This window comes from Lactuca serriola, chromosome 9 (genome assembly GCF_051521515.1).
Source record: "Lactuca serriola cultivar US96UC23 chromosome 9, Lser_US96UC23_V15, whole genome shotgun sequence".
NCBI classification, from domain to species: domain Eukaryota; kingdom Viridiplantae; phylum Streptophyta; class Magnoliopsida; order Asterales; family Asteraceae; genus Lactuca; species Lactuca serriola.
The window spans coordinates 220,103,180-220,124,008 of record NC_136416.1 but is presented as its reverse complement, the minus strand read 5'-3'; the positions used below and the strand labels follow the sequence as shown (position 1 = coordinate 220,124,008).

Here is a 20,829-nt window from a genome sequence, read left to right as displayed (position 1 = left end):
CCTTGATCGAACCGAAGATCACAGGAGTCTGCTCAAGTATGATGCGAGTAATCTCAGAAGAAAGGAACTCTCTGGTCTGCTCATCGATCTGTCCGACCTCCGGGTCGGATCCCGATCCTGATCCTCCTCCGGCATCTGAACTGCCGGCTGCTGGCCTCGGACGCAAAACTACCATTCTGAAACATATCATAACAACATCAGAACATTGAAATATTTCAAGGGATCATGATACGACTACTAGCTTCCTGGTCTAATCTTGGCCTTCCTTGATTCGAATACGGATCCTCTGCTTCCAGTAGTATGGGCCCCTACTACCTTCCACATCTATCCATACTTTCCTCAAGAACTGCCTCGACTTCCCCAAGTCACTTCTACCGCTGCTATTCCCTGCTACTCTCACCCTAGGCTTGCCCTAGAGAAAACTCGAGCTCAATACGACTGGTCCTCAGCTGCTGTAGGTCTCCTTGCACTGCCAGTTAGCCATCACCTAAACACCATCACATGTGATGAGGATCGGATAATCCTTCAAGTAAAAGATCCGTCCCTACAACGGTTGGACTCAAACAAGAGCTGCGCAGTAGGGCCAGTTCCAGCACTCTGGGATTATTCAAACCTGATTACATGTGGTGTGACGTGTCCACCTAATGGCTAACTCCCATTACTCGGAATCCCACTAAGCACAAAGCAAGCAGCATTCGGACAAGGGAAACAGACTCACGCAAGCTATTCTTATAACAAGAAACTGCACTAGCATAGGATGCTAAGCTCATACGATCAGGCGTAACCTAAACAGGCTATCCTACTGCTGTCTACTCAATTCCAGCATGCAATATTCATAGAGCTGTAACACATAAGCAGGCACATAAGGCGTCCTCCTAGATCCTTAGTCCTATACTAGCATGCTATTCAACTGAAACTGAAACTGAACAAATAACTTGTATGGATAATTTGGGAGTACTTACTTGAGCTCGGCTGATCGCATGCACCACACCCTTATCTTGTTTAAAAAAATTTCTTTCTTTCTAAGTGCTTTCAAAATTCTTTTAGAAAACATTTTACTTTCAGAAATCTTTTTATTTCCCCTTAGTTTGAGTTCAGATACACCCGGAAGTGTATCCGAATCCCTCAAACCAGGGCTCTGATACCAACTTGAAACGACCCAAAAATACGACCCAAAAATTTTTGTTGTTAATATAATCAAAACTGTAATCAGAGCATCATATAATAAAACCATACGTGATGTAATCCAAAACATAATAAAATACTGTGCGGAAAAACTGTATCATACTACATCAGATCAAAACATCTAAATCAATCCCAGGCTAAAGCTGAGGCGGAGGTGTGTGCGATGCCATCATCCCGAGCTCTTCCCTTTGCTTGCAGAAGTACCTGAAACCAAAACTGAAACTGTAAGCACGAAGCTTAGTGAGCTCCCCCAACTTACCACATACCATACAACAACATATAAACACATATTGGGCCTTGCCCACTGCATCGGGTCGGGACCCGGAAAACTGCATCGGACCGAAGTCCGGAACTGACTGGGACCTTGTCCCCTGCATCGGACCGAAGTCCGGAACTAACTGCATCGGACCGAAGTCCGGAACTAACTGCATCGGACCAAAGTCCGGAACTGACTGCATCGGACCGAAGTCCGGAACTAACTGGAACCGTGTCCCCTGCATCGGACCGAGGTCCGGGACTGACTGCACATAGCATAGCATATCATAACAATTTATACTGCATACTGCATCGGGCCGTGGCCCGGAACATAAACACATACACATAGCACATAAAACATGTCTGAACCACGAAGGCATCAAACATACTAACTACTACATCGGACCGAAGTCCGGAAACTACTATTAACTGGACGGGCCGGCATTGTGGCCTTAGACCCGCCCCTACGGGAAGGAAACTCACCTCGTAAGCTAGCGGATGAGAGTGCGGCTCGGAAAGCTAACGGCTGCTGCTCCTGAATCTCCTCGGCTACAAATCCATAAACACACTCAATCAATCACTAGCACTACACTCAGGGTAAAATGACTCTTTTACCCTTGGTCAAAGTTGACTTACTCAGGGCTGACTCGCCGAGTCGGGATACCCGACTCGCCGAGTCCTAGACTCTCCGTTCAACTCTTACCTGCTGTTACTCGTCGAGTGTGGCATCGACTCGACGAGTACCCTCTGGATCCAAGAACTCAGATGATCTTCATCCGACTCGCCGAGTCAGATGAACAGACTCGACGAGTTGTTCTTAATCCTCAAGGAGATTGCCTTGGACTCGCCGAGTTGTATGAACAAACTCGCCGAGTCCCTCCATTACTGAGTCTACTCTTAACTCGCTGAGTCCACTCCCTAACTCACCTCGTACACTCGACACTGAAGAAACTGAAGAACTCGGGACTCGCGACCTGACTCGTCGAGTCGTTCCTCCGACTCGCCGAGTCGCCGCCATGCAACATATTTTTACTCGATTTCTCTTGAATCCAACACATGCAAATGATAGATCTAGGTCCATTAAGCTGTTTTACCACGTAAAGTTTCCAACTTTACGTGCACAACCACATGAATGAGGGAAATAAGACTAAAATATGCACAATAAGGGTAGATCCATGGCTAATAAGCAATGTAACTCCAAAAAGACAGTGGGTCTGGACTCTTCAACACCCCAACACTCAGATCCAAAGGTATTTCGGCTCAATAACACAATCAAGCAAGCATAAAACTTGGAACAAGCATCAAATAGCCCTTAAAAGAGCTCTAATGGAAGTTTAAGCATGAAACCAGAAGAGAACTCCGAAAATACCTCAATAAGTTCACACTTGATCTTGGATCTTGGCACTAGAACTCGTTTCCTTGCTTCCTTCTTCTTCTCCTTCTTCACCCCTTCACAAAATGGAACAAGATCACTTATAAGCTCACAAGAGGAAGGTTTAGGGTTTCTCACAGTGCTCTCAGGGGAAAAGTGACGAGATGGAGGCTATAATGGGGTTTAAATAGTGAGCAAACCCGGGGAGTTAGGGTTTCACCCAGACGGATGGACTCGCCGAGTCCAGAATATGGACTCGCCGAGTCCCCGGCTCACGCGTGCTCGCAGCCGCGACCCTACTCGGCGAGTCAGGCTATGAACTCGCCGAGTTTCTCCTGCAAAACTCACAACAAAGCCCAATAAATTAACATACCGGGAACGGGTCGTTACAAAATGTTTGAAGTATCGAAGAACTAACCTGATGGTAACCAGGTGGTAAGTTGCATATGGTTTGAAACATAATAGGGCATCCCTCAACGTGGGGTCATTGACCAATGCCCAGACCACCGATGAAAGAATGTTTGGGGGTATTCAACTATTTCTCTATTCAATGAAGCAATATCACAAACACTTCGTGTGGAACCTTAGATACAAATATTAGGATTGAAATGTTACCCTGTAAAAGAACCGCTCAAGTAAGGGAGCCAAGGGGCTGAGGGAGAGACAGTCGACCGAGACGTTCCGACCACCGGAGAGGATGTTGGAGGCCTCAAAAGTTGCGCCACCGGAGCTGAAGATTTATCAGCGGTGATAGACTATATGTGACAGCTCTGTATATCATGTAAACCATTTCACCGCTTTTAATCACCCCCATTTTCGAATCCGTTTTGAGTTCAAGCGGGTCTTTACTGAAGTCAGTGGAGTGGACCTATAAAACTTTACCCCAGTTTCACTCAAATATGGCTGATGGCATGATTGGATAAAAAGTTAGGTCTCACTTGGGTACATACCTTCAAAATTGAAGCCAAGCATGAATTCACCTTCCATTTCTTCCTATTTTTATTTGAAAGCGTTCAGGGAAGAGAGCAGTGGAGACGATCGAACAAACAGTATCGGAAGCTCTGCTTGAGGCTGCAGCCGGAGAGGTGGTGGGCGGCGGATGGAACAGGTTCGACGCTTTGTAGAAGGAGGAAGGAGACGTTCTCGTTTGAGACAAAACAAACAAAATCGAGAATATCCAAGATGAAGAGAGGGATGGAAGGATCGGGAAACTTAACCCGACAAAGGTTGCGGAAGGATCTGGAAAATAAATATGAAATACCTAAACGGGGACACAAAATCTGGGTATTGACAAAAAATGCCACATTTGAAGTAAGAATTCAGAAGTTAAAACATTAGTGGTAAAAGTCAGAAATTGAAAACATTAGTGGCAAAAGTCAGAAGTTGAAAACTTTACTGTTAAAAGTTTTCAAAAACTTTAATATATATAATAATAGTAATCATTTTGAAAATTAGTGGTTTGGCTTGGGAAGATGATGAGTTATTAACTATACCCTTACCTAAGATGGAAAGGATAGAGAAATCAATGATTTTTTTCCCCTCAATGTTAAATTCGATAATAAAGGTATTTATCATATTCCTCAATTTTAAACTCGAAAATGATGCAAGGCCATCCTTTCATTCCGTTTCTATAGATTTTATTTTCGACACAAAGGCAAATATCACTTGTAGTTTTACGGAAATACCCCAAAACTTTGACACTTTGGTAGGCAGAGGATGGACAAAACTACAAATTTGATCCTTGTGGTTTGCAAAAATCTTTGGATGGGGTCCAAAAAGTTTCCAGCTTGCACAGAAGGTCCAAAATCAAAGTTTTTCTGAGTTTTTAGTCCAAAAAACTTGAAAAGACGATTATACCATTTTATTTTATTTTTTAATTTTTTACAATTATTATAATATCATTTTAACTTAACAATAAAAAGAAAAGAAATGTATTATCCCCACCCACCCGTACTCTCTCTCTCTCTCTATCTCTCTCTTTCTCTCTCTGTTAGACTGCTATATTAAACATATTTCTCTTTCATATTTCAGAAAAATAAAGTACGACCATAACCATCACCGGTCAACCATGAGGAGACACCACCGTTCTTGCTAGAACAGTCGCGACCTTCATAGCACTCCTGGCAACACACTGAAATAGGAAACTACGGTTGACAGAAGGGCTGCGGGTATCCATACATCGGCTCAGGCATCTTCACCAGCTTCGGCTGTGGGGACAACAACAGGTGGCATCAGAGCTGGAACTGGATCTTGTTTTTCTTGGTGGATTGGGTTTTGGGGGATTGGGTTTTGGGGGATCCGGTTTGGGAGGATCCAATTTAGGCTTTTTAACCGGTGTCGGCGCTGACACCAAAACTACAACTGGAGGGGGCTTGGGTTCTGGTTTTTTCTCAATCACCGTCGGCTTCTCAGGTTCTGGGGGTTTCGGTTTATCAACGGGCTTTAGTTTTTCCGGTGTTTCTGGTTTGTTCTCAACGATCTCAATGCTCTGGATTGCCTTCCCACCTTTGCAGCAGAGCTTATATCTGATCTTCTCAGCATCGTAGCATACGACTGTGATCCTAACCTTGTTTTTGTCCTGATCAAACAATTGATCTCTTATTTCTACCATCCCAAAACAAGGAAAAAAAGTCAGTTCTCATCTTTACAGTAAAGATAACCCAACTTGTACATTATTCCTCTCAAGTTGTAATCAAACAAGATTATCAAGATCATCTTTGACATAGAAAATCTTGTGAGACACAAAAATATAGGAAGTAATCAAACAAGATGTTGTTTATACTTAAGGAGATGTAAGGTGAAATTAACTCACGAGGGAATTTACAGAGGACTTTCTTGACCTTCTTGTAGCAGCAAGGGTATTGAAGATCAACATTCTGATCTGTTACACATTACGATGATTTCATTCATGTCGTTGATCGAGATTCTAACAAACCAGTCTGTATAATCTTGTAGCAAAGTAGCAAAAATTTAGGTTTTTTTTTTCCGAATTCCATAAATGAGGAAGAAGACGGAAAAAGAGAGAGAGAGAGAGAGAGAGATTGTGTAGCGTGGGGGATAATACATTTTTTTTTTTTTTTTTTATTTTTAAGTTCAAATGGTATTATAATAATTGTAAAAAAATTAAAAATAAATAAATAAAAGGGTATAATCGTCTTTTTAAGTTTTTTTGGACTAAAAACCCAGACAAACCTTAATTTTAGACCTTCTGTATAAATTGAAAACTTTTTAGATACCGTTCAAAATTTTTTTGCAAACCACAATGACCAAATTTACAGTTTTGTTAGAGAATGTCATTATTACCTACGGTTGATTATTATTATTATTATTATTTTTTATTTTTTTTTATCACACTACGTCACTGTCTGTTCTTACTTAGAAGTCGCGTTGACTCGGATCTCCTGTCAACCTCAAGCTCTGTTTTGTTTCCAACATCTTCGTATATCCATCTCCTCTTCCTGTCCATTTTTATATCGATTTCAGATTAAGCCACAAGAATATGCCGATTTCAGATTAAGCCACAAGAAATGGCTTTTTTGAAAGATCCCAATATTTCCCAATCCATCTCCACACTAGCTAATCTGGCAATATCTGTAGCACAAACCACGACCAATTTCAAGCCAGAACTGAAACTACTCGTTCTCACCTTAGAGAGAATTGCACCGATCATTCAGGATACAGTTAATATGAATCAGAAACTAGATCGTCCAGAGGCAGAGTGGAAGATGTTAAGAGATGAAATGCAAAGAGCGATAAAACTTGTTAAGAAATGTTCCAAAGTAAAGTGGAATATCATCAAGAAGTCATCCTACCGACAGAAGTTAAAAGATATCAACGGTAACTTCCTACGATTCTTTGAATTTGAAGTTCAAGCTTTGCAGAGTCGGAACATTAGGGAGACGCTTTTAGAGGTAAACAATGTAAAGCTGAAAATGGACAGTTTACCTTCGGATTTAACGAAAGATACCCGACTGAGAACAGGTGGGGTCCGTAATCGCAGTGGTTCTCTGTCGTCTTCATTCAGAATAGAACAATCGAGATGTGAAAACATGGAAAGAGAAAAGTATGGTTGGCGGGTTCCAGCACTTCCGAGTGGAATTGTACCATTTGACGAGTTGTTGGAGAAGCTGAAGGCGGAGGTTGTTGCAGGTATCGATGGTGGTGGTGATGGTAGTTCAATGGATTATGATTATCGGTCGGTACTGGTTGTTGCCGCTGCTGGCGGATGTGGAAAGACGACTTTGGTGAAAATGCTATGCCACGATCCTGGAATTGAAGGTAATCCATCACATTTGTGACTCATCTTTTAGGGTTTTTAACTATCGTCTCTTACATTCAACAGAAAAATTTGGGGAGAATATTTTATTTGTGACAGTTTCAGAAACACCCAATTTGATGGTAATCGTGAATGATCTCTTTAATCCAAATTCCTCCGGCCTGCAAGTTCTGTTTGAAAGCAATGAAGATGCAAAAAACAAACTGGAGAGCTTTTTGGATGAGAAAGTATCAGGTCCTATGCTTCTAGTATTAGATGATGTGTGGTCTGATTCTTTCATTGAAAACTTTCCATCTACAAAGAGAGGATGCAAGATTTTGGTCACATCTACGACTGCCTTTCCGAACTATGATGTTTTCCAATTGGACCCTTTAAACCAGAAAGATGCTAAAACTCTCTTTTGCCACTCAGCATTTAAAGAATGCGAATTGAGACCCAGTCGAATTATTAATGATAAGCTAGTGAGTCAGGTAAGTTTTCTTCACTTTCTTTTTTTTTTTTTTTTCTTTTGCTACTTGGTTTTGGGACTAACTTGTTTGTGCATGTATTCCTTCCATGTAGATGGTAACATGTTGTAAGAAACATCCACTCACCCTTTCTATGATTGGCAGAGCCTTAAATGGGAAGGACGAGTCAGTATGGGAATCCATGCTAAGACAGTTATCTCAAGATAGTCCGGTTCTAGATTTACACAAGGATGTACTTATGGTTCTAGAAAGAAGCTTTGAGGCCTTGGATGACGAATTCAAAGAATGTTTCTTGGATTTGGGGATATTCCCTGAAGATGAAAGGATCCCAGTTAGCGCCCTATTAAACATGTGGGTGGAGTTGTACAACCATGATGATGATGGTGTGGACACCCTCGCCAAGATTTTTGAACTTAACCACAGAGATCTTGTCAATCTTAATCTTATGACCACAGGGTATGTGAGTCACCCTACACTTGTTAATCTGAAATCTTTTGAATTTCATTGTTGTAGACTAATCCCTGAATTGTTTAGTTTTGGGAATGAGTCAGGGGCATTAGCTAACTATTGCAACCAACACTTCGTGACACAGCATGATTTGCTGAGGAAACTTGCTATTCACTTGAATGCCAAACTACCTTTACCACAAAGGAGTAGATTGATTATAAATGCACAAGGAGAAGATCTACCCACATCAATTGAAAAAGTCCAAGAACCTATGCAAGCACGCATATTGTCTATTTCCACAGGTTTTTATTCCTTCATAAAGTTTTTAAATGGAAGATGAGGAAGTGTGAGAGTTTGAATCTCAACTTTTTTTTTTTTTTTTTTTGTATCAACTGATTGCAGGAGAGTCATTTTCCTCACAATGGTGGAACATGAAAGTCCCACATGTTGAAGTTCTGGTCTTGAACTTCATGTCAAATACATACACTTTACCCCATTTCTTGGCTGGAATGCAAAAGTTAAAGATTCTAAATCTCACAAACCATTGTTTATACCCTACAGAAATTGATAATTTTCACCTTCTCAGCTGTTCATACAATTTAACAAGGATTAGGCTTGAACGTGTTGCAATAAGTAGCTCCATTTTACCACTCCTAAACTTGCAGAAAGCTTCATTTATAATGTGTAAAATCGGCAATGCTTTTGAGAAAGTCGGCCCGAATACCCTGCCAGGGTTACTGGAGCTAGAGATCGATTCTTGCCAAGATCTGGTCGAATTCCCGGGGATATTATGTACAAGTGTGCGCCTCAAGAAGCTGAGCATCACAAACTGCATCCAAATGAGTGGATTTCCAGAAGAATTTGGCAACTTGACGAATTTGGAAACACTGAGTCTTGGTTCTTGCATGAAACTGGAAAAGTTGCCAGAATCGATCTCGGGACTTCAGAAGCTAAGCATTCTTGACGTTTCAGATTGTTTAAGGTTGAGCAAGTTGCCAGATGAAATAGGAAAGCTAGGTGGTCTACGAGTGATTTACATGACAGGTTGTAAGGGACTCCCTCCTGATCATCTGCCACCATCTGTGAAGGACCTATCTCATACACATGTGGTATGCAATGAACAAATCTCTTATCAATGGCGGGAGTTTCGTAACGTGGAGATACATCTGGTGGAAGAAGATTAATTAAGATAATCTTGATTCTTGAAGCCCTGGAAATCATATGGTAATCATCATTGGTCTTCATCTCAAGTTCCCCTCGTTGCTGCTGCTGTTTAGTTGACTGTATCTATATATCCTTCAAAACTGACCTACTAACACTTGCAACTTATGCCATCTCTAATCTTCATAGTTTTCTTGATTTTCTTTTTCATCGTGTTTATGAGTAGTTGTCTTGTAAACCAACCAAAACAAACCATTTGGTTTCTCCAACATGTCAAAGTTGAGGTTAAGTTGAAAGCATTGTATTGGCAATTAATGTTCTAGAGTCCTTGTACTCCAAGATAAAACATACATATAAAGAAATAGTTTTCTTTGACGATGTTTGTTAGATTTTTTTTTTTACAAATAATACTGGTTACAATGATACAAAACTATAATAATACCAAAACAATGACAATACAAGCATAAATAGTAATTATATATTACAACAAAATATCATATTTATATAAATTTTTTCAAAAACTCTTTAGATTCTCTATCAACTAACTGTATTTTAAATAGTATTACAAAATATATAAAACAGTATTATTATAAAAACATCATTAAAGCGACACTAACTGAAATAATAAATATAAATAGACAATAAAATATTAAAAAGAATTGGATATTATACAGATGTATTGATATCATATGAGCCGTGAAGGGCCGGCCCAAGCCATTCGAGGGCTACAAAATCTAATAGGTATCGACTTTTGTCACTTTTGACCAAACCTTCATTTCATAAAGTAAAAAAATGGGTAAAAGAGAAAATGAAAATCTAAAAGAAATTGAAGGCAAAGCCGATTTTGAGAAGATGAGGAGACCGAATTCGTACTTTGGTAACATGACCTCACCGGTCAACGCTCTCACTCCATCTAGCAGACCGACTTGTATGAGTATGACTTTGACTTTGATTCTCTTCTTCTCTGATCTGATTCATAGCTGATGCCTCCTCCTGCTGCTCTCTCAAATACTTTATACTTGTCATCATATATATCTCGTCGTTGCTCTGGTTCCACTCATCTCCGACCACAACTACAAGGTTTCTTCTTCTCACTTTCATTCTCTTCTTCTCTGATCTGATTCATAGCTTTCTCAAAAGTTTTTTTTTTTTTGAAAAAGTTTATTGGTTTCTTTTTCATCGTTTTCTTTGTATTTTGTTGCTTTTAGTATATTACACTCATCAAATAATACCTTGTTAACGGCGCCCAACGAAAAAGCCTAGTGAAATAGCTTTACTGTAGTGGACATATTGATGGCATGAAAAAGCTTTAATATTGTAGATGCTTAAAGGCTTTTTGCTTTTATTTCATATATGTGAAAGTTGTCTGTATAACTTGATTGCTTTTCAACTCATTTTTGCTCTATAGGAAATAGTACACTGTAGTGTGTGTTGGTATTTGTCCTTTGTGCTTTTTGTCTTTGTTGACTAGACTAGGTCGTTATTTTTTTTTGTATTTGTTGTTTCTTTGTATTTCATAGTTCGCATAAACAAAATGTTTTTCTGTTTTTGACTTTTAGTTTACTGACAAATTATTTTGCTTTGTTTAGATGATTAGTTCTATTGCTACTCATCCACTTCAGCTTAGTATGTTTGTTAGGGGTAGAAATGGAAAAACAGTTAATTAAATTGAGCTAAATATAGCTGGGGAATCTTTGGTAGTGGAAGGGCATTTTGGGTAATTTACGTTTTATATTTGTTAGAGGTTTAGCCTATATATGCTGGGAATAATGAGGGGGGGATATAATCATCAGAGTTTCATTTTGTATTCACCAAAATCATTGAGTATTGACTAATATTTCCCAAAGTATTATTACACTGCTTTTCTTTGTATTCAGTACTATTTAGTGAGTTCTTGTTGATCTTATTTGAGAGGGTGATTTCATAGCAAAATTGTTAAGAGTTTAGGATTATTCAACATATTTTAAAAGAGTTGGGATTTTTTTGCTTTACTTTTATGTTACTTGTTAACACTTACCAATTTTTACATTTTTCATATTATTGATGTCATCTTGAAAAAGAAGGTGCTAAGTGTTATTGGTATTTGGTATGATTAGCAAACAAAAAAGAAACAAAAGCATATTCCAGATTTCATCATTCTATGCTTAAGTATTGTTTATTAACATTACAGTTTGAAATATTTGGAGCTCAAAATAGAAAAAAAATAAATGGCAACAGGACATTGTTAATTTCTAACAAGGATCTATAAATAAATGTTAGATTCTAGGAGCTAATAAGTTTTTGTTTGTATGAATGAGCTTGCTAATAGAAAATAACTGTCTTATATCTGTTTGTTTTAGTTCTATCATCTATGGTATAAAAATGGGCATATCTTTTCGTCCCGGGCATTAAATTCCTTAGGACCATCCTGACATCAAGATAGCTTATTGGTGATCACTTGGTAATAAAACACTCCAAAATAGAGTTGACCCGATCTCACATACTTCAATCTCAGGTAGCCTGTAATATTACGCTCTAAAACTGTAAAACCAACAACAAATGTTAGGTTAAGCTTGGTATGTCATTTGTTGATCTCTTGGTGCACCTAAACAAAAAGACTTGTCAAAACTTGATGTAGCTTTTTTTTTTTTTAAAGGTACGTTCAAGCTATTGCATACAACTTTTTCAATCGGTCATGGAACATTTTGATCACCTCAAAATTCGAATGGAAGACATAATATCTGCCACCGGAAACTTTAGTCACGACAGACTAATCGGACGTGGTGGGTTCGGTCCGGTGTACAAAGGAGAACTCTCACTTTCAACACCAACCATGGTAGCTTTCAAGCGCTTAGACCGTAGACTCGGACAAGGGAACACTGAGTTTTGGAAGGAGATCACAATGCTTTCCGAATTAAAACATACAAATTTAGTTTCTCTCATGCACTTTTGCATTCAGGGCGACGAGAGAGTCCTTGTGTACGAATATGCCTCTCGTGGAAGCCTTGATCGCTATATAAGTGATGTTAGTCTTACATGGACTCAACGCCTTGATATATGCCTTCAGGCTGCACGTGCGCTAAAGTACCTTCATGATCCTAAGAAACCTCAAGGAAGAGTCCTCCATCGTGATATTAAAAGCTCCAACATCCTTTTGGATGACAAGTGGACTCCTAAAGTTTCTGATTTTGGATTGTCAAAGATTGGCGTATCAAACCAACCACACACAGTTGTTGTCTCCAATCCTGTTGGCACAGTTGGATATTGTGATCCGTTGTATTGGGAAATGGGCTTTCTATCAAAAGAGTCTGACGTGTATTCCTTTGGAGTTGTACTCTTTGAAGTAATGTGTGGAAGATTATGCACTGAGTATCATAATGATAAACATACAAGTTTAGTAAGTTGGTGGAAAAAATGTTGTGATGAAAAGAAATTAGATGGTATTATCTTTCAACATATAAAGGAAGAAATAGAATGGGATTCTTTGATAACCTTTTCAACCATCGCCAATCGATGTACAAGTAGAGAGCGTAAAGAACGACCAACAATGGATGAGATTGTGGAAGAACTTCAGATTGCACATGAACAACAGGTAACTAAGCATTTCTTTTGTCATTAAAATCATGTATATCATATTCTGTTTTTCAGAGAATACAAATCCTAAAACAAAATATTTCTACAGAATATCAATAGCAACGTCCCTCTAATCGAGATGTTAGAACGTGCTGTACCTCCACTATCCTACACATCCCAAAAGGAACTCATATCACTTCTTTCCAAAGGGATCCTTGTTGATGAGGGCAAAAGGGTAATTAACAATATATATATTTGTATCATGTGATATGTTCTTTCCAAGAAAAACATAGTTTATTGGAAGCTTTGTCACAGTTTCATTTGAACAAATAACGTTTAAGATGCTTGTAATTAAAAAAATATGTGTTTAAGCAAACATATTAATGTGCTTTAAACTAGAAGTCTCTCTCTTTTTTTTAATAAATTGCATGCTAATGGGTGTCAAATCAAAAATTTCATTTCTCAAAATACCTCGACCATGAAAGAAGATATACTCAATCATTCATGTAATTTTTTTTTTCAATAACCTTTGTCAAAGAAAGTCATCTATCCGAGTCATCACTAAATTTACGGGTGTTTTACTACTACATATATATTATTGATTACTAAAAGTAGAAAACTAAAGGCTGATTAGGTTGATGCCTATTTGTTTAAGTTGCTTACCTTTTATGCAGTTAACTTTTGGATTTCATTAAACGAGACTTCACTTTCATACTAAACTGAATGTGTTTATTTGGCAGTGGGTTAAAATAAATAAAAACAAACAATTTCATGAAATGATATCTGCAGCAGAATGTATACATGGAGGGAGGTTTATTCGTTGCAGTGATGATTATTCACGGTTGGTGACTTCTCTTAGTGAATCAGTATGTTTATGCTGATTGGATATTTGGATTTAATAAGATGTTTAAGAGTTTCATGTTCTATCATATGAATACATTATATGTTAAATCCCTTCCTTTTACTCTGTTTTTTTATTAATAATAACTACTATTATTATTATTATTATTATTATTATTATTATTATTATCATTATTATTTTGTTATTATATAATTAATGTTTATATTAATATCATTCTTCTGTTTTATTATATTATTCTATTTATGTTAATATCATTTCATGTTCTATCATGTAATCTATGAACACATCATATGTTAAATCCACTAAGGAATGAATGAAGGATTTCTCATGGATTGCGATTCTTTCTCCCGGATGGTTTTCGTTCCATTGAGGAGGTGTGTTTTTTTTATTCCTTTGGGAATGGGATGATATATACTGTAGTTATAAATTATGCTTATTCATATAATCTACAGTTTTTCATTGATCTTTATGAAGTTTTTAAAACTTCAATTAAGTATTTAAAAAAAATATTTTTAGTGATAATATTATTTAAAGATTTCATGGTATTGACTTATTTTTATTTTATAATTTTTTTTTGGTTCATAGATAATTCTTTTTTTAACTTTTTGTGAAACATAAATATGTGTTTTGAACAAAATGAAATATGCTTATGTGTACTTTATTTGATGATTTATCTGTATTAAATTAACTTTTTATTTATTTATAAAATAACATTATTTTTCTGTATTTAGCAGTTCTCTTTTATTTAGTTTTCTTTTTATTAATAACAAACAACATATTTGAATAACTCATTGTGTCATTCCGTTCCATGGAAAACAGCTCTCCCTCATGGAATGAAAATCAGTTAGGAGAGGGAATCACATTGCTTAAGGAATGCTTTATTCCACACCTTTGTGGCAAACAAGCAAGATTTTGTTTCATTCTACCATAATGCTCTATTCTATTCCTTCTTTAACTACTGCATACCAAAAACTACCATAATGCTCCATTCTCTTCCCTCTTTAATTATTTAAGTACATGTGATTGCGATATGTGCAGGTTCTCAAATATTTTCATTTCATTTTCCTCTGATTTCAAAGTAGAAGTGAGGACTCGATTCTTGTCACCACATGTCACGTACACCATAAACCTTGTCTTCAAACATGAAATTAACAAATATGGGATATATGTACCCTTCATATACAAATTGAAAGAGGAGACCCACTATTCAAAGTCACACATTGTGCAACTGAGAAAAGATGGGTGGCTAATGGCTGAATTATATCGGTTTACTAGTTACAAAGAGGAACATGAATTCAAAATTGACTTCTTACAATTTGCTATTACAAGTCGTTGGCGTCATTTAGAAGGCATTGAATTTCGACCCATGGAGCATGTAAGTTGTTGACAAAATGCATTAGGTTTTTTCCATTGTTACCCAAGTTTATTATAGTTTCAAGTTTTAGCTTTTTTTTCAAAATTGTACACTGAATATCTATACATTTCGGAGTGGAATAAAGGTCATCAGATAATTAATGTAAATACACAAATCAAGATAATGAAATTTACGTCAATATAAGGCTTTATATGTGTAATTAATAGGAACTATTTTCTTGATCTTATGAAATAATTGTAAATTTAACACAACAAGTATCTACTTTTAGGAAGCACGTGGAGATCGAAAGGGAAAACATACGAGGTCAAGATCAGGTTTGGACACCGAGTTGGAACAAAAGATGATACTAGATTATATGGATTTAATCAGGTTGTCAAAAGATAATTTACAGTGGACAACTAAGAAGGATTTTTACTTTCTTCTTCGCAAAGGCTTTCTCATCCACGAGGGCGAAAAGGTATGTTCTATGTTCCTATTCTATAAGTGCTTGAAAAATTGTTTCTTTAATGATCATAATTAAATTAAGAAACAAACTAACTAACTAACGAGAAACTAGAGAAACAAAGAGTTACAACACAAATTAATCCACCTCACCTAAGTTTCTATTCTTTAGTCTATTAATCAACAATAACAACACCACTTGAACCTCATCTACCAAGAGCGGAGGAAAGATTAAGAGACATCGTTGGAATGAACTCTTGTGTTCCTAGAATTGGATTTGACCATTTAAAGAAAATATCACAACCCCTTTTAAGTTTTAAGATGTCGGTGAAACCTGTGTGAGATGAGAGATGGAGAACAAATCCTTAATATAAAGCATTGGAGGAAACAACACACCAAACCAAACCATACCAAACCATCTGAATAAAGAAATCCAAAAATCTTTAATTAATAGGGCAACGTATCTTGTCATGGACATTACATAAGGGGTAACCAACAAAAGAAATAAAACCACACGTTTTTCAAGATTGACCCTTATATGGAACGCTCCAGCCAGACTCTATAAATAGTTGTTGACTTTTCCCATAATCGGTTTATTCCATCTAAACTCCCTCCTGCTTTGCTTTAACAAGAAACCGTTGATTGTAATATTTAAGAGATAAAATTGAAAAAGAGCCAGAAGTTTGTTATTTAAAGATACATATCATCACTATTCATGAAGTATATCTTAATAATTAATACTACTATAATTTACAAAAGTTTTGTCCCTTTACTATCTAACTAAAGTTTTGATAATTGTTTATATATATATATATTGATCAGTGGATTTCTATTAGCAAAAATATGAAGAAACGTCTAATGATATCCGCTAGATCCATTCTGATAGAGCGTGACTGGATATGGAAGTCTCTACCAGAATCAAGGTTGTCACTCTTTTTTCTCAACAAATTTGTTTAGTTTAGTAATACTTGATCATACGAGGTAATGGTGCAGGTTGTACAAATTGATGATGATCCTTATTATTTAAATTGAATAATGTGCATGCCATATCAATTTCTTATTTACAGGAACTCCAAAATGTTCACAAAGAAAGTTTGTTATTCATTTTAAACTCGGGTATAGTTAGTATACATTATGTTTTGCCATATAATAAAAGCATGCATGGTTGTCTCAAACAACCGAAATTACCATTTTGTTGTGTAAGAAAGTTACAAATTAAGAGAATGTGAAATTGTTTACGCATACTACTTACAATCCCATGTATGATATGCTTCATCATGCTATACTAGAATTTATAATCATTCATATGTTTTTTTACTATTCTACAGATTCCAAGTGGTGGCTGAGTCTATTGACAGTCACAAGTTGACCATTGATTTTCAAATCAAATCAGAATTGTTGTCCCTTGAGACAAGTTATTCATGTCATCTCATATACAGACTACCAGACCAATATTCTTTGCTTGAGGATTTCATAACAATTCGGAGTACGGGATCAAGTAATTATGTTCAATCTTACTATCTAGTCCCTGCTCCTCCTACCCCTATTTTCCGATCCATGGCTGATGAAAAGTACGACAAGTCATCACACTCCCACAAAATAAAAGGTTATCCAAAAATGAGGAAGGATGGTTGGATGGACCTTACATTGTGTGAAGTTTCAACCAAAGACACACAAGTTATTAAAATGTGTCTTGAATGTCGTGGATCTAAAGTTACACAGTTTGTTGGCCTTGTTATTCAAGGGATAGAGTTTAAGCCGTTGTAAATGTCATTTTCTTTTCGTTATTCATCTTGTATTAACAATATTACCAATGGAAAGAAATTAAATAAGGTTCCCTATGCTATTATTTAATAAGGAGTTTATTATTGATTTTTATGTGAACAGTAGGTATATTTAACCATCACTACTAGGAAAACCGTAAATTTTGACAATCTTTTTATCAACTAACTAAAGTCTGTTGCTAAATTATCAACATATCAATGTCTTTAGCTACAAAGGTAGACGAGTTAAATTTCAATTCAACAATGAATAATCCAATGGTAAAATGGTATCTATTTATTGAAATTTTGGTGGGAAAAGTATTCAAGGTGTGAAAATTACAAGAGATTTAAATGTCGTTTAAATGTAAAACCAGGTGTTAATATGAAAACGAGTACGTCAATTCAATATGGGTAACACTTGAATTATAGCAACTTTTGCGGTGAAGATGTGAAAATAGAAAGTTGAGACATGATAATCATGTTAGGAGGTTTGAAGTGATACATTAGAGAAATTCAAAGGTGAAATCAGATTTGTGGTAAAGAGAAGCATTGAATCCATAAATTTAATCTCTCAAGGAAAAACACATCCCTATTTTACTTGCTGACGTTTGATTTTTGCATCGAACAATTATGAAATCGCGATTTGATTTCAAAATTATATTTTGATTGGTGTTAGAAAGACGATTCTAATGCTTGAGTCCCTCCCTAGCATGTACCACTCAAATTAGTTCTTAGGCTCGAAGGTGTGGTGCGGGAAAGGGTGAGGGGAATCGGAACCGCACCCTACTACACTACCCTGGGGTGTGGTTTAGGCAATGCGGGGAAAGGGTGAGGGGAGGGTACACAACCCTCTCTCTCCTCATGTGATTGGTTGGCTCTATTTTATGTATTTTCTTTATTGTTTTTAGTTTTTAATATAAAAATTGATTTAGGTGAAATGGGTAGCCAAAAGGGAGTTTTCCCATTTTTCGTCGATGTTTGGTGTTCGGGACCTCTTATGGATGTATGAGTTTCTATCTCGCAAATGTTGAATTTTTTGTGCTAAGATTTTAGAAGGCCTTCATGGCATGTTAGGTCTTGCAAACCCTTTGAAAGGGTACATACGTGATGGTTCAAGCATTGCATCCTATCACCACCTTTTACTTTTTCCTTACTCATTGTCACATCATCCCTCATCCCCTCTCCATCTCACCACTATGAAATGGTCATCTCTCATTTCCCGTTACTTTTTTTTTGAATTAAATATATAAAATTATAAGTTCATAATTATGTAAATATTTAATAATAAATATGAATATTTCATTAAATCAATATTATAAAACATTACATAATTAACAATTACAATTAAATAAATAAATAAATAAATAAGAAATTTATAGATGAGGGTTGGCTTTGGGTTAGGTGATTTTGGTTGTGTTTACTGAACAAACTTGATTTTTGGCTTGGATGGGGTTGGCTATCCAGAACATATTCGGAAGAGCGGAAAAAATTGAGAAATTAGGTTGGGCTTACAGTTGAAATAAAATAATATTATGGTACATTTGGATAATGAAATTGTTGGAGATGTGATGAGGGTGAAAAAACCAAAGCATCTAGTTTTAGTCGGTAAATCGGTGGATCGAAATGAGAAACAATTTGAATTGGTCTTGTTGAACCCCTTCATGTGATTTGTTTCGGTCGGATCTTGGGGTGAGATTGGTGGAAGGGTTGTTTGAATTCATTTTGGTAAATGAAAGTTAAAATAATGCTAGAAGTTGAGGAAAGTTGTGTGAAAAGTAGAGTAAAAGACGTAATATTTATAGTTGTAAAAAATAAAAAATTTAAATTTAAATTTAGACAAAACTACAAAAATGGTCCCTATGGTATGTATTTTTTCTGAGGTTTAGTCCAAACCTTGGTTTTGTTGGCTTCATGGTCCTTTTGGTCATGTTTCTATATGATTTTAGTCCCTCTAAAACTGAAATTACTGTAATACCTTTACATATTTATTTTTTATTTTTCTTTCATTCAATCCGAAATACTGAAAACTGAAATTACTAATCAGTGATCAAATGTAGTAATCTCTTTTCCTGTTTCTCATGTTAGTTATTTTAGCATGTTTCTCATGTGGTTTTTCATGTTAGTGGGTATGTTTGTATCTTGTGATTTTTAGTATATGTTTTTATGTTTTGTTGCAGGTTGAGAGAGAGAGAGAGAGTAACACCCCGTTTCCAAGACAAACCTTAAAATATGAAGATACGTTTTAAATAGGGATGAGCAACGGGCCAAACCCGGACTGGACCAGCCCAAAGACCGAAAACCCGAAGACCGAAGACCGAAAATCGTGAATTGTCTTACCCGAAAACCGGACCGTTTTTTGGTGTATTGGGTCCGGCTTTGGTCCTGTCCGGTTCCGGGTACTAAACCGGGTTTCGGGTTTTGGACCGAATTAGACTTTAGTAGTGTTGTTTACGGTTTCGGTCCAATCCTATACCAAACTAGGTTTCGTATGTTTGTTGTTTACGGTTCATATTTTGTTTGTCATGTCACTCTCTAGCATAGTATTTCAAATTATAATCTTATTAGGTAACATCCATCATTCGTATCTTTGTTGTTTGCACAATTCAACTAAAAAATACATAAAAGATGATGAATATAATGGTACGATGCGAGACTATAATTAGAATATGTGCAAATGAGGTGTATGCAAACACATAAAAACGTTAGTAAAAAGTCACACTATTTTATTAAAAAAAACCTACACTATTTATATATAAAAAATTTGCACTTAACATCCTTATTTTTATATAAAAAAGTTGCACTATTTTTATAAAAAAATTACACTTAACAACATTGTTTTTATTAAAAAATACTGCATTATTTAAAAAAAAAACTGCACTATTTTTATTAAAAAAATGTAGTAGGAAATAACTTTTGATTTTTCGAGAAAAAAAAATCGACACCATAATATGATCAAGTGAGGCCGAAACCAAAAAAATCTGACATGTGATCCACAAGAAATGCCGAATCAATTCAATCGGACAACATTTTCTTTATTTTGGTAATTCTCGCTTAATGTTTGTCGATAAAAAAAAAAAGAAAATAATTTTTGGTTTTCCGGTCCGATCTGGGTTAAATCCTTTAATTCGGGTACGGTCCGGTCCAAACCCGAAACCCGATTATTGATAAAAATTAAACCCGAAAACCGGCTCATTAATATGATAATCCGGTTCGGTCCGGGTCCGGTCCCGGTTTTTTTCTGGTCCGGTCCGGTCCGGTCCGGTCCCACGGGTCGTTTGCTCATCTCCAGTTTTAAATATCATTTTATTCCGGCATATGAATATATTTAAATAAATAATTTAGTGAAAAAGTGTGTAATTGGCATTATAATTTGTTTTGGAGGTCTAAAGAATGCTTTCGGGATTCGTACTGGAAAGAATATTTGATAATATGTCTAAAAGATATTCAATTGGGCTCGTTTTGTAGTTTTTGGACTTATATTGAAATTATTTCATAGAGGAGGGACTATTTGAGTAAATTTGGATGTCATTTGAAAGGAAAAGAGGAGGAAGGTCTAAATATGTCATAATTGAGATTTTGGGGTTAAAAAGGTAATTTTTGGATTTGTTTTGCAAAAGCTTTTCTAAGTGGAGGGCTAAAAGGTAAGTTTGAGGATTAATTTGAAAGGATCCTA

General features: G+C 36.3%; 2 protein-coding genes across 7 annotated transcripts; both read left to right on the top strand.

Moving 5' to 3' along the window:
- The first annotated feature begins 6,183 nt into the window (after window positions 1–6,183).
- On the top strand, window positions 6,184–9,538 carry LOC145074982 (putative disease resistance protein At5g66900). Its single transcript, XM_079021290.1, has 5 exons — window positions 6,184–7,090; window positions 7,155–7,558; window positions 7,650–8,011; window positions 8,090–8,304; window positions 8,405–9,538. Exons 1-5 carry the CDS (start codon window positions 6,340–6,342, stop codon window positions 9,184–9,186), a joined length of 2,514 nt encoding a protein of 837 aa, XP_078877416.1. The 5' UTR covers window positions 6,184–6,339; the 3' UTR covers window positions 9,187–9,538.
- Window positions 9,539–9,962: 424 nt separating this feature from the next.
- On the top strand, window positions 9,963–17,250 carry LOC145072955 (putative serine/threonine-protein kinase PBL28). 6 transcript variants are annotated; one of them, XM_079019469.1, is made up of 9 exons: window positions 9,964–10,243; window positions 11,503–11,657; window positions 11,799–12,734; window positions 12,825–12,950; window positions 13,456–13,556; window positions 14,616–14,952; window positions 15,221–15,409; window positions 16,216–16,316; window positions 16,722–17,250. In XM_079019469.1, exons 3-9 carry the CDS (start codon window positions 11,838–11,840, stop codon window positions 17,158–17,160), a joined length of 2,190 nt encoding a protein of 729 aa, XP_078875595.1. In that variant the 5' UTR covers window positions 9,964–10,243; window positions 11,503–11,657; window positions 11,799–11,837; the 3' UTR covers window positions 17,161–17,250. The 6 variants fall into 6 exon arrangements, 5 of the variants coding, with proteins under 5 accessions (XP_078875596.1, XP_078875598.1, XP_078875597.1 ...); XR_013691203.1 differs by lacking the exon at window positions 11,503–11,657 and having other exon boundaries at window positions 9,963–10,243; window positions 16,230–16,316; window positions 16,722–16,859; XM_079019470.1 differs by lacking the exon at window positions 11,503–11,657 and having other exon boundaries at window positions 9,963–10,243; window positions 14,616–14,956; window positions 15,225–15,409.
- The last annotated feature ends 3,579 nt before the right edge of the window (window positions 17,251–20,829 follow it).

Excerpts from the sequence above, each read along its gene's own strand:
- LOC145072955 (XM_079019470.1), top strand. The coding sequence starts at position 11,838 with ATGGAACATTTTGATCACCTCAAAATTCGAATGGAAGACATAATATCT. Across the intron at positions 12,735-12,824 it reads AGATTGCACATGAACAACAG|AATATCAATAGCAACGTCCC; the intron begins GTAACTAAGCAT and ends ATATTTCTACAG. Across the intron at positions 14,957-15,224 it reads TCGACCCATGGAGCATGTAA|CACGTGGAGATCGAAAGGGA; the intron begins GTTGTTGACAAA and ends ACTTTTAGGAAG.
- LOC145074982 (XM_079021290.1), top strand. The coding sequence starts at position 6,340 with ATGGCTTTTTTGAAAGATCCCAATATTTCCCAATCCATCTCCACACTA. Across the intron at positions 7,559-7,649 it reads ATGATAAGCTAGTGAGTCAG|ATGGTAACATGTTGTAAGAA; the intron begins GTAAGTTTTCTT and ends CCTTCCATGTAG. Across the intron at positions 8,305-8,404 it reads CATATTGTCTATTTCCACAG|GAGAGTCATTTTCCTCACAA; the intron begins GTTTTTATTCCT and ends AACTGATTGCAG.